Source organism: Rana temporaria, chromosome 3, assembly GCF_905171775.1.
Source record: "Rana temporaria chromosome 3, aRanTem1.1, whole genome shotgun sequence".
Lineage (NCBI taxonomy): Eukaryota > Metazoa > Chordata > Amphibia > Anura > Ranidae > Rana > Rana temporaria.
Genome location: NC_053491.1, coordinates 420,474,829 through 420,487,126, shown reverse-complemented (window position 1 = coordinate 420,487,126; position 12,298 = coordinate 420,474,829). Strand labels below are relative to the sequence as shown.

Sequence of the window (12,298 nt, the reverse complement as noted above, 5' to 3'; positions counted from 1 at the left end):
AGATGACATTACAGATACAACACCATGGGATAGAAGAGGGTCAGAGGGCAATGCTCCCGAGTATAGGGAGTCTAATATTCATAGTCATTCAATCAATGCCATGCTCACTTTTGTTATAAGCTGTTAATTACAAAAATAAAAGTAATGATAAAATACAAACAGTAAAATGAATGGTGAGTGATGGATGACTCCTCCGGACATGTAAGAGATATCATTCCAATAGTGGGGTTGTATTCCTTTAAACATAGGCACGCCCCACAGAGTCTCCTATTGTCCAGTAAGAAATAGAGGCTCGACCGCCCACCACCAATGAGCGCAGAGACAGGCGAGTCCACTACTTCCGGGTTGGATGGAATCAGGTGAGATGATGGGACTCTTATATGGGGGAATCAATTAACACGGACAGCCCCGGGGAGAGCAAGGAGTGTGCATGGATCGGGAGGGGGAGGCTGTGCATCAATGGAGAGCTGCGTGATCACGATCTCTCTGCCTCTACTGTATATACAACATAGCACAGCCAGAGAGATCATGTCATTCATTATATACAGCACAGGGATCCTGTCATTATATATACAGCACAGGCTGAGAGAGGGATCCTGTCATTCTATACAGCACAGGGAGAGAGAGGGATCCTGTCATTATATATACAGCACAGGGAGACAGGGATCCTGTCATTATATATACAGCACAGGGAGACAGGGATCCTGTCATTATATACAGCACAGACTGAGAGAGGGATCCTGTCGTTATATACAGCACAGGGAGAGAGAGGGATCCTGTCAATATATATACAGCACAGGCTGAGAGAGGGATCCTGTCATTATATACAGCACAGGGAGAGAGGGATCCTGTCATTATATACAGCACAGGGAGAGAGGGATCCTGTCATTCTATATACAGCACAGGCTGAGAGAGAGGGATCCTGTCATTATATATACAGCACAGGGAGGGAGAGATCCTGTCGTCATATATACAGCACAGGCTATGACAGTGATCCTGTCATTATATACAGCACATGGAGAGAGGGATCCTGTCATTATATACAGCACAGGCTGAGAGAGGGATCCTGTCATTATATACAGCACATGGAGAGAGGGATCCTGTCATTATATACAGCACAGGGAGAGAGAGAGGGATCCTGTCATTATATACAGCACAGGGAGAGAGAGAGGGATCCTGTCATTATATACAGCACAGGGAGAGAGAGGGATCCTGTCATTATATATACAGCACAGGCTGAGAGAGGGATCCTGTCATTATATACAGCACAGACTGAGAGAGGGATCCTGTCATTATATATACAGCACAGGGAGGGAGAGATCTTGTCATTATATATACAGCACAGGCATGAGGGATCCTGTCATTCTATATACAGCACAGGCTGAGAGAGAGGGATCCTGTCATTATATATACAGCACAGGGAGGGAGAGATCCTGTCATTATATACAGCACAGGGAGAGAGGGATCCTGTCATTATATATACAGCACAGGGAGAGAGGGATCCTGTCATTATATATACAGCACAGGGAGAGAGAGGGATCCTGTCATTATATATACAGCACAGGCTGAGAGAGGGATCCTGTCGTCATATATACAGCACAGGCTGAGAGAGGGATCCTGTCATTATATATACAGCACAGGCTGAGAGAGGGATCCTGTCATTATATACAGCACAGGGAGAGTGAGGGATCCTGTCATTATATATACAGCACAGGCTGAGAGAGAGAGGGATCCTGTAATTATATACAGCACAGGGAGAGAGAGGGATCCTGTCATTATATATACAGCACAGGCTGAGAGAGGGATCCTGTCATTATATATACAGCACAGGCTGAGAGAGGGATCCTGTCATTATATACAGCACAGGGAGAGTGAGGGATCCTGTCATTATATATACAGCACAGGGAGAGAGAGGGATCCTGTCATTATATACAGCACATGGAGAGAGGGATCCTGTCATTATATATACAGCACAGGGAGAGAGAGGGATCCTGTCATTATATACAGCACAGGGAGAGAGAGGGATCCTGTCATTATATATACAGCACAGGCTGAGAGAGGGATCCTGTCATTATATATACAGCACAGGCTGAGAGAGGGATCCTGTCATTATATATACAGCACAGGCTGAGAGAGGGATCCTGTCATTATATATACAGCACAGGGAGGGAGGGATCCTGTCATCATATACAGCTCGAGGAATGTGTTCTGTCATTTTACACAGGCTGCTTATCTATATGAAGAAATGTGGGTGGCCATAAATAAATATATAAATACACACACACACACACACACACACACAAATGCACAGAATGTCTCTGCTGTTTTTCAGAGATGTCTTCAGGTCTGGAGGAAGAATTGAAAACCCTGTTAGGCGGAGGAGCTGCCCCACTACCTGACCAATATGATGTGATGTCGGAGAGTCCTCGGCCCCTTAAACTGAGGCACAACGTCTGCTACATTGTTGTGGGTGTATTACTAAATGAGCAGGTGAGTTACTTTGTGGTTTCTGTAACAATTGTCACAAAGTACTGTGTATCTTAAATAAGTGACATGATTGTGTGTGTCTTTTTTTCATCATTTGTTGCTGATTTCTCTTGGCCTCTTTACAGCCATTTCTTGTCTATGTGCGCTCGAGCAACGGTTGCATCTTTCCACATGTTGGGTTATGACCGTGTGATGTGTGATGCCACAGCTTCTCATGTGACAGGGTGACAGTGCAGAGACAGGGTTTGTTATCACTGTGGAACTGGAAATGCCTAATCAATGTCCTTTGTGGCGGGATCAATCCATTTTCTGCAATCGAGGACTTCACGTTTCCTTTGTGTAGAGCAAACCAATACAATACCTGTAGGTGTAATCCAAACCTAAGGCTAAGTTTACCGCTGATTAGCCTTTGAAAAGCAATTCATGGTGGATTGGAGGCGATACTGAATGCATGTTGTGTTTTATTTCTTTTTTTATCTACCACGGGACTATTGCGTTGTGACCCTTTGCCAAGTGATTGGCTTACAGTTGCAGTGCAACTCCATTGATTTATATGGGGGGAATTTGACAAGTAGTACCGCCTGTCAACTTGATGTGCCACATTAGGTTTGCTGTGAAGCATCCCGGGCACGACTTGTGAACAACTGCCCCTCTTGCTGTATTGTTAGCTTCAAGTGGGAGGTAAAACTGCAGCTCAGCCGCCTGTTTTTACTGCCCTCTGTCCATGTGAAGAGGCCTTACAGCTCTTCTCTTGAAGGGACTGGACTTTAGGACTATTTATTACCTTCTAGGCTTTAGTTTGTACAAGAACAGTGTGCACAGCAAGCATTTAGAAAACATTTTGTAAAGATTTGAGCAGATTTATTAAAGCATTTAATGAGAAAACATTATTTCTAATATGGGGATGGTAAACCTAGCTCTAAATGGGAGTGCTGACTGTCACTTCCCAAGCTGATGGTAGGTTACAGTCACGCTCCCATTGAGTTAAATCCCATAGTGGGGCAAAAAAGTATTCAGTCCCCACCAATTGTGCAAGTTCTCCCACTTAAAAAGATGAGAGGGGCCTGTAATTGTCATCATAGGTATACCTCAACTATGAGAGACAAAATGTGGGAACAAATCCAGACAATCACATTTATTTGCAAATTATGGTGGAAAATAAGTACCGTATTTATCGGGCTATAACGCGCCCCGGCGTATAGCGGGCACCCCCGAACTTGAAGGAAAATTCCTGCAAAAAAAAAAAAAAAACGTAGTTTGGAAGCCCCTCGTCGGTGTCCTGCCCGTCGTCCATCACGTCCTGCCCGTCGTCCATCGGCGGCCTCGTCCGGTCCGGCGTCCTTCGTGGTGTCCTCCCCGCTCGATCCCCGCTTCCCGCGCTGTGTTCAAACCACTGCGCCGACATATACCGAGCGCAGTACACTCGGGTATAGTCGGGCGGGCTCGGCTCCTCTCACGTAAAGGACGCACAGGACGTGACCGCGAAAGGAGCCGAGCCCGCCGACTATACCCGAGTGTACTGCGCTCGGTAAATGTCGGCGCAGTGGTTCGAACACAGCGCGGGTATCGGCGTATATCGCGCACCCACGATTTTGCCCTGATTTTCAGGGCAAAAAAGTGCGCGGTATACGCCGATAAATACGGTATTTGGTCTCCTCTACAAACGAGCAAGATTTCTGGCTCTCACAGACCTGTATCTTCTTCTTTAAGAGGCTCCTCTGTCCTCCACTCATTACCTGTATTAATGGCACCTGTTTGAACTTGTTATCAGTATAAAAGACACCTGTCCACAACCTCAAACAGTCACACTCCAAACTCCCCTATGGTGAAGACCAAAGAGCTGTCGAAGGACACCAGAAACAAAATTGTAGACCTGCACCAGGCTGGGAAGACTGAATCTGCAATAGGCAAGTAGCTTGGTGTGAAGAAATCAACTTTGTGGGAGCAATAATTAGAAAATGGAAGACATACAAGACCACTGATAATCTCCCTCGATTTGGGGCTCCACGCAAGATCTCACCCCGTGGGGTCAAAATGATCACAAGAACGGTGAGCAAAAATCCCAGAACCACACGGGGGGGACCTAGTGAATGACCTTCAGAGAGCTGGGACCAACGTAACAAAGGCTACCATCAGTAACACACGATGCCGCCAGATCCTGCAGTGCCAGAGGTGTCCCCCTGCTTAAGCCAGTACATGTCCGGGCCCGTCTGAGGTTTGCTAGAGAGCATTTGGATGATCCAGAAAAGGATTGGGAGAATGTCATATGGTCAGATGAAACCAAAGTTTGGTTTGGTAGAAACACAACTCGTCATGTTTGGAGGAGAGAGAATGTTGAGTTGCTTTGGGGCTGTTTCTCTGCAAAGGGAACAGGACGACTGATCCGTGTACATGAAAGAATGAATGGGGCCATGTATTGTGAGATTTTGAGTGCAAACCTCCTCCCATCAGCAAGGGCATTGAAGATGAAACATGGCTGGGTCTTTCAGCATGACAATGATCCCAAACACACCACCCGGGCAATGAAGGAGTGGCTTCATAAGAATCATTTCAAGGTCCTGGAGTGGCCTAGCCAGTCTCCAGATCTCAACCCCATAGAAAACCTTTGGAGGGAGTTGAAAGTCTGTGTTGCCCAGCGACAGCAACAAAACATCACTGCTCTAGAGGATATCTGCATGGAGGAATGGGCCAACATACCAGCAACAGTGTGTGACAACCTTGTGAAGATTTGACCTCTGTCATTGCCAACAAAGGATATATAACAAAGTATTGAGATGAACTTTTGATATTGACCAAATACTTATTTTCCACCATAATTTGCAAATAAATTCTTTCCAAATCAGACAATTAGGTAGATTCAGGTAGAGTTAGGCCGACTTATCAGTAGATAAGTCGACCTAACTCAGAATCTACGCCGACCTATGTTTAAGCGTATGCTCAAACAGAGATACGCTTAAACATATCTAAGATAGGACGGCTTGCGCCGTCCTATCTTAGATTGCAATTTTTCGGATGGCCGCTAGGTGGCGCTTCCATTGCGGCCGGCGTAGAATATGTAAATGAGTTTCTACGCCGATTCAAGAACTTACGCCCGCCGCAGTCGATTTACGCCGTTTCCGTAAGGCCTTAGGCGGCCTAAAGTTATTCCACCTATTAGGTGAAATAACAATGTTAAAGTATGGCCGCCGTTCCCGCCGCGAGGTTCGAATTTTTAACGTTGTTTGCGTAAGTCGTCCGCGAATCGGGAGTTACGTCGTTTACGTCCACGTCAAAATCAATAGGCCCGTACGGCGTACTTAGCCGCAATGCGCACTGGGAAATGTAGGCGCCCGGCACATGCGCAGTATCCAAAAAACGTCAAAAACGTGAGGTCAAGCTTCATTACCATTAAACACGCCCCCCTCCAACCCATTTGAATTAAGCGCCCTTACGCCCGCCACGTTTATACTACGCCGCCCTAAGTAAGGAGGTAAGTGCTTTGAGAATCATGTACTTGCCTCTCTTAAGGCGGCGTAGTGTAAACACGCTAGGCTACGCCGCCACAAATTAGCGCGCCCGTACCTGAATCTACCTAAGAGTGACTGGATTTGTTTCCACATTTTGTCTCTCATAGTTGAGGTATACCTATGATGACAATTACAGGCCTCTCTCATCTTTTTAAGTGGGAGAACTTGCACAATTGGTGGCTGACTAAATACTTTTTTGCCCCACTGTACATTTGTGCTTTAAAAAATTTAGCAAAGCTGCTCAAAAGCTTTGTAAGGCCTTCAGATTGTAGAAGAGCAGTGTGAACAGCATGCTTTGATAAAGCGTGTGCAGAGATTTCAGCAAGCTTTGCTGAAGCTTTTAAATTACCTTTCAGCTCCAGTTTGTAAATGCTGAACCCAGATCTTAATTAGAGTGCTATTGGCCACTTTAAACTAGCTTCAAGAAGTGCTGAAGCCTGCTATCGGCTTGTTTAAAGTGGCCATCAGCAATCCCATTAGGATCTGTGTTAAGCTTTTTCCAAACTGGAGCTGAATGGTACTTTGAGGCCGGGTTCACACCTATGCGCGTTTGCCCGCATTCAGTTCGCATAGCGGGAGAATGTGACAGGCTCTCTATGGAGCCGGTTCACATATCTCCGTAGCGGGTCCGGTGTGGTGTTCTGGAAAAACATGCGCTTTTTTGGTGCGTTTCAGGTTAGATTTCAGCCCAAAATTCCCTGCTGTGAGCCGCATGCGGCTACGGTGTGAACCCGGCCTAAATCCTCAATAAAGCTTGCTGAAAGCTCTGTAAATGCTTTATCAAAGCTTGCTGTTCCCACTGCTCTTATGCAAGCTGAAGCCCACGTGAAGCTTGCTGCACACACCTCTCTTCTATAGGCTGACACCTGTGTGAACCGGGTCTTAGGAAAACATAGATGGGACTTTATGAATTATGGTCAAAGCTGGGTCCCTTCATCCTCCTGCGGCAAAGGGTCCAGTAGCGATATTTGGGATTGTACTTATTTAAGAAGTTGCAATGCAAGTTCTTACAAGAAGTTGAAAAATATAAATAATCTTTGTGTTCTGGTCTGCAGGATGAGGTGCTGATGATGCAGGAGGCCAAAGCTGAGTGCCTAGGTACCTGGTATCTCCCCGCTGGACGTCTGGAGAGAGGCGAGACCCTGGTGGATGGGCTGTGCCGGGAGGTCAAAGAGGAGACTGGATTAACCTGCGAGCCCATCACTCTGCTAGCTGTGGAGGAGAGAGGAGCCGCCTGGGTGCGATTTGTGTTTCTCGCCCAACATACAGGTAAACCTCGGATGGTTTAGAGTTCTGCATGGGTGTTTCTCGGCCTGTCTCTATATAGCCATGAACACACCAGGAGAGAATAGTGAAGTGAATTCTTCATTCCCTCTTATGAAGGATTCTCCATTCAGAACTAAGTTTTGGGGGACCAATAGGGGGTGTCGCTGGGGGGGGGGGGGGAACCCTTGCTCTCTAGCTACACCACTAAATGTATGTGTGCAGACATACCTACCTGCACATCTAAACCTCTTGTGTTTCATAAGGAGGAATTCTTCCATGAGAAAGAATAGGGTACCACTTCTCCATCTTGCTTTTCTTGTAGTATTTGTTTCTATATTCCTTCTAATTAGGGGTGCAACGGATCAAAAAACTCATGGTTCGGATCGTTCTTCAGATCAGAATCACGGATCGGATAATTTTTTGGATCTGTGGGTTCCCCCACTGTAATGTCCACATCTCCCCCCCCCCCACTGTAATGTCCACATCCCCCCCCCCCCACTGTAATGTCCACATCTCCCCCCCCCCCACTGTAATGTCCACATCTCCCCCCCCCCCACTGTAATGTCCACATCTCCCCCCCCCCACTGTAATGTCCACATCTCCTCCCCCCACTGTAATGTCCACATCTCCTCCCCCCACTGTAATGTCCACATCTCCCCCCCCCCACTGTAATGTCCACATCTCCCCCCCCCCCCACTGTAATGTCCACATCTCCTCCCCCCCCCACTGTAATGTCCACATCTCCTCCCCCCACTGTAATGTCCACATCTCCCCCCCCCCACTGTAATGTCCACATCTCCTCCCCCCCCCCACTGTAATGTCCACATCTCCCCCCCCCCCCACTGTAATGTCCACATCTCCCCCCCCCCCCACTGTAATGTCCACATCTTCCCCCCCCCACTGTAATGTCCACATCTCCTCCCCCCCCCCACTGTAATGTCCACATCTCCCCCCCCCACTGTAATGTCCACATCTCCCTCCCCCACTGTAATGTCCACATCTCCCCCCCCCCACTGTAATGTCCACATCCCCCCCCCCCACTGTAATGTCCACATCTCCCCCCCCCCCACTGTAATGTCCACATCCCCCCCCCACTGTAATGTCCACATCTCCCCCCCCCCCACTGTAATGTAATGTCCACATCCCCCCCCCACTGTAATGTCCACGTCCCCCCCCCCCCCCACTGTAATGTCCACATCTTCCCCATGCACTGTAATTTCCACATCTAGGCTGCCGCCGGGTGTACCAAGATGGCTGCCTCTCCAAAGCTAGGCCGAAGCCGCAGCCTTTTCTATGCTATGGCCGACGCATGGGGGGCTCCGCGAATCACGTGGTGTGCCGATCCGAACATGTTGACCCGTTCGGATCACGAATCAATGACTATCCGTTGCACCACTACTTCTAATGTATATTTGGTTTCACATGTATTTGCACACGTATGCAACTGATATCTGTTTTTTACAAAAATTTGACACGTGCGTATACAGGTAACATTTGTTAGGTAGTATAGCTGAGTACTGAGAATTGGTGCTCCGCATATTAATTAAACTGCCCATACTGTGTACATATTTGTTTATTAAAAATCCTACAAATATACAACATACGAATAAATAAAAAGAATATATAAACAATAAATAGCTTACTTCAGCATAAAAAACTGAAAATGGCTTTTTTGACAGAAAAAAAACATAAAGAAAAATAAATATACGAACCAAGACACATTATCTTATTATTATTATAATTATTATTATTATTATTATTATTATTATTAATAATTATATCATGATTCATCAAAGACCCTAACCTCCACCTAAACACACCCTCATATTAAGAAACGATTACACATTTATCCCATGCATACAGCCTTTTTTCAAAAATCTGATTGTAACAAAATCATGGGGATGTAGGAGGACAGAAAGAAAAGCCACACACCCAGAGATTGAGAGAACGCAGCTACAGGCACCCGACAATACTCCATGCCCTTGTCCAGGCCCCCGGCCACAACCTATCTTTCCCAAGACTCTAAATCTTCCCAACCTCACCCAGAATGTTGTGTTCCACCCCTTCCACAGGAAGGAATTTTTTGTGAGTGGAAACATGACACTGTGCATTCCACTTGAAGTAACGGACTACTAAGCTAACTAAAAAAAGTCTCTCAAATCCCATTAAGTCTCAAAAGACCCATACGACCACTCCGCATAACTCAAGTGGGAAAGAAAAGGGATACCCAGAGCACCACCCACCCACTTATAGACTTGTACATTTGAAGGGGCACTGAAGCAAGAAATGGCCAATCGTCTTCACCACACCGCCACACTCCACTGTTGGACAACCACGGTTCTCCACAGAGCGATGCTTAAGGTTGCCCTTCACATAGAGTCTGTCATGGAACGACGAAAGCCTGGCCAAATCCCCAAACTTTAAAGGGATTCTCTCCAGATTAATCAAACGCAGACCCTCCCTCATAACAGGGCCTGGGGAATCCCTCAAGGCCAGTGGCTCGCTAAAGGCAGATTCAACAACCCTCCTCTCCGAGGACTTCCTAGGAAGAGACTTAATTTCCTCCGGCATCACTCGCCACTGTCAAAGCATTTTAAGGCATGCCCCGCACTGTGTACCTTCCTAGCAGGCTAGAAATTGGGGTGTTTTGCTCTTTTCTTTTTTTAGCAATGCTTATATCTCATCATTTTTAGTGACCACAGAAAGAAGTAACTTTTTCTTTACTTTTTTTTTTTTTTTTTAAAGACTACAAGAGTTACATAGATGGGAAATCATTCAAAACAGATGTGTCAAAGGCACAGTGCCAATAGGACATAGATACAAGTGGTAAGGGTGCAAAGCTCCCTCTACTGGTTGTCATGATAAAAACTTACAGTAGTTATAGTTCCTAACTGTATGTAGTTCCATCTAGGATGATGGGTGTAGCTCTTGCCTATGTAAATGTATTTGCTTGTTTTGTATTATGACATGTTTTTACTATTGTATGCTTGTTTTCCTTCTAGGGGGCTCTTTAAAGTGTCCGGCTTCAGCAGACAAGGAATCTATTCAAGCCTCCTGGTGGGACAAGGTTTCCCCTCTGCCGCTGCGCTGCAGAGATATCCTTCCTCTGATAAAGCTGGCACTGGAGTACAGGAACCAACCTTCGCACCCCTATATGCTTCCTCTGCTGTACCCTTCCCCATTCCTCATCCTGCGGATGCTCCTAGTTTGCTTCACTACCCCAGGAGAATTGTGGGTCCTGCAGAGTGCCAGTACCCCTGCCCGCCTACCCACTGCTGTCAGTGCCACCCATGGGGGAAGCCTTCTCAACCCCTTGCGCAGCCTGCTGCAAGATCCTCCCAAATCTTACGGCATTTTAGGGGTACAGCACCAAGGCGGGGATGGCGCAGATGGAGTTTGTTTGACCGTCATGGGGGTCTTCAATGGCCTAAAACCACCCCGGGTCAGAGTGGACAGTCTCAGCTGGGTACTGTTGGATGATGAAGAGCTGAAGAATAGCATAGAGAAGGCAACACTCCTGCCATTATACAGCTGAGTCTCAGATGTGTAGGCACATAAAGAGCTTTGCATGTATACACCGTTGTGCTGTGAACAAACATTATCACACTTGTATAATAAGGCAAAGTAGATTGACAGAATAATGTAAAAACTAATCAGATTTTACTGGAGCTAGGCCAAAGAAAGGTGAATTCCAAATAGTTGGGCCAAGCCACTTTGCCTTATTGCATAAGCCTGAATATGTGTATGCTTTGCCTTATGACTAGCTAAGCAAGGCCTGTGGAGGCCATCGCATTATTAAGCCATTATTGTTGTATCTTAAATAAGGGCTTGAGCAAGGAAATAAGTCAGGATAGAGATATACTGCTCAAGAGAAGTTTACAGGTCACGAGAAGCTTGAATTATAGATTTACAATTCAGGGATACAGAATTTAAGCACAGTTGAAATGCATCGGTTGCGGCCTTTTTGTGGCATGCATCCCTTTACTGCCCATTCAAAACTGCTATGGTATGGGGCAAAAAATGGCAGACATACTGTGATTGCAGGGTGTGGGGCCACACAAAAGACTGCTTAGGCATTGTTCCAATGGGGGGAGATATTTAAAGAGGTTAAAAAGTCTAAAGGTTTTTTACCTTCATGCGTTCTACGCATGAAGGTAAAAAAATCTTCAGTATGCAGCTCCCGTCCAATACTTACCCGAGCCCGTGATGTGCACAAGAGCGGCTGATGTCCTGGCTCTCTGCCTGAGCGGGGATCGGGAGCAAGCTAGCACAAATGCCCCTATAGCAAACCCTTGTTATGGGGGCACTCAGTAGGGGGGAAGGAGTTTGGAGCACTGACAGGGAGCAGAGAAGAGGAGGATTGGGGCTTCTATGTGCAAAACTGTTACACAGAGCAGGTAAGTACAATGGGCCAGATTCACGTAGAATTGCGGCTGTGTAACGTAACCCGTTTACGTTACACCGCCGCAAGTTTTCAGTGTAAGTGCCCGATCCACAAAGCACTTGCCTGTAAACTTGCGGCGGTGTATCGTAAACACGTCCGGCGAAAGCCCACCCAATTCATATGGGGCAGGTACCATTTAAATTAGGCGCGCTCCCACGCCGGACGTACTGCGCATGCTCAGTTTTGAAATTCCCGCCGTGCTTTGCGCAATGTGACATCATTTTTTAGAACGGCGACGTGCGTAGCGTCCATTCGTATTCCTGGACGTCTTACGCGAAAACCAAAAAAAAATTTAAATTCGACCCGGGAACGACGGCCATACTTTAACATGGCTCGACTAAAGTTAAGCCATGTTAAAGCAGGTGTAAATTTGCGACGGGAAAAAATTACTAGCGACAACGTAACGACGGGAAAAACCTTTGTGGATCGCCGTAAATCCTCATTTGCATACCGACGCTGGAATACGACGCAAACTCCCCCCAGCGGCGGGCCGAAGTATTGCATCCTAAGATCCGACAGTGTAAGTCAATTACACCAAGTTCACCTCTCCCCCCTCCCTCTCGGCAATCATATAGGACACGTTACAGGTTCCAGA

General features: G+C 46.7%; 1 protein-coding gene across 1 annotated transcript; it reads left to right on the top strand.

Moving 5' to 3' along the window:
• Positions 1-231: 231 nt before the first annotated feature.
• On the top strand, positions 232-11,666 carry NUDT18 (nudix hydrolase 18). The gene is made up of 4 exons (XM_040346149.1): positions 232-359; positions 2,333-2,490; positions 7,049-7,262; positions 10,262-11,666. The coding sequence occupies exons 1-4, from the start codon at positions 350-352 to the stop codon at positions 10,792-10,794; spliced, it is 915 nt and encodes a 304-aa protein (XP_040202083.1). The 5' UTR covers positions 232-349; the 3' UTR covers positions 10,795-11,666.
• Positions 11,667-12,298: the final 632 nt, after the last annotated feature.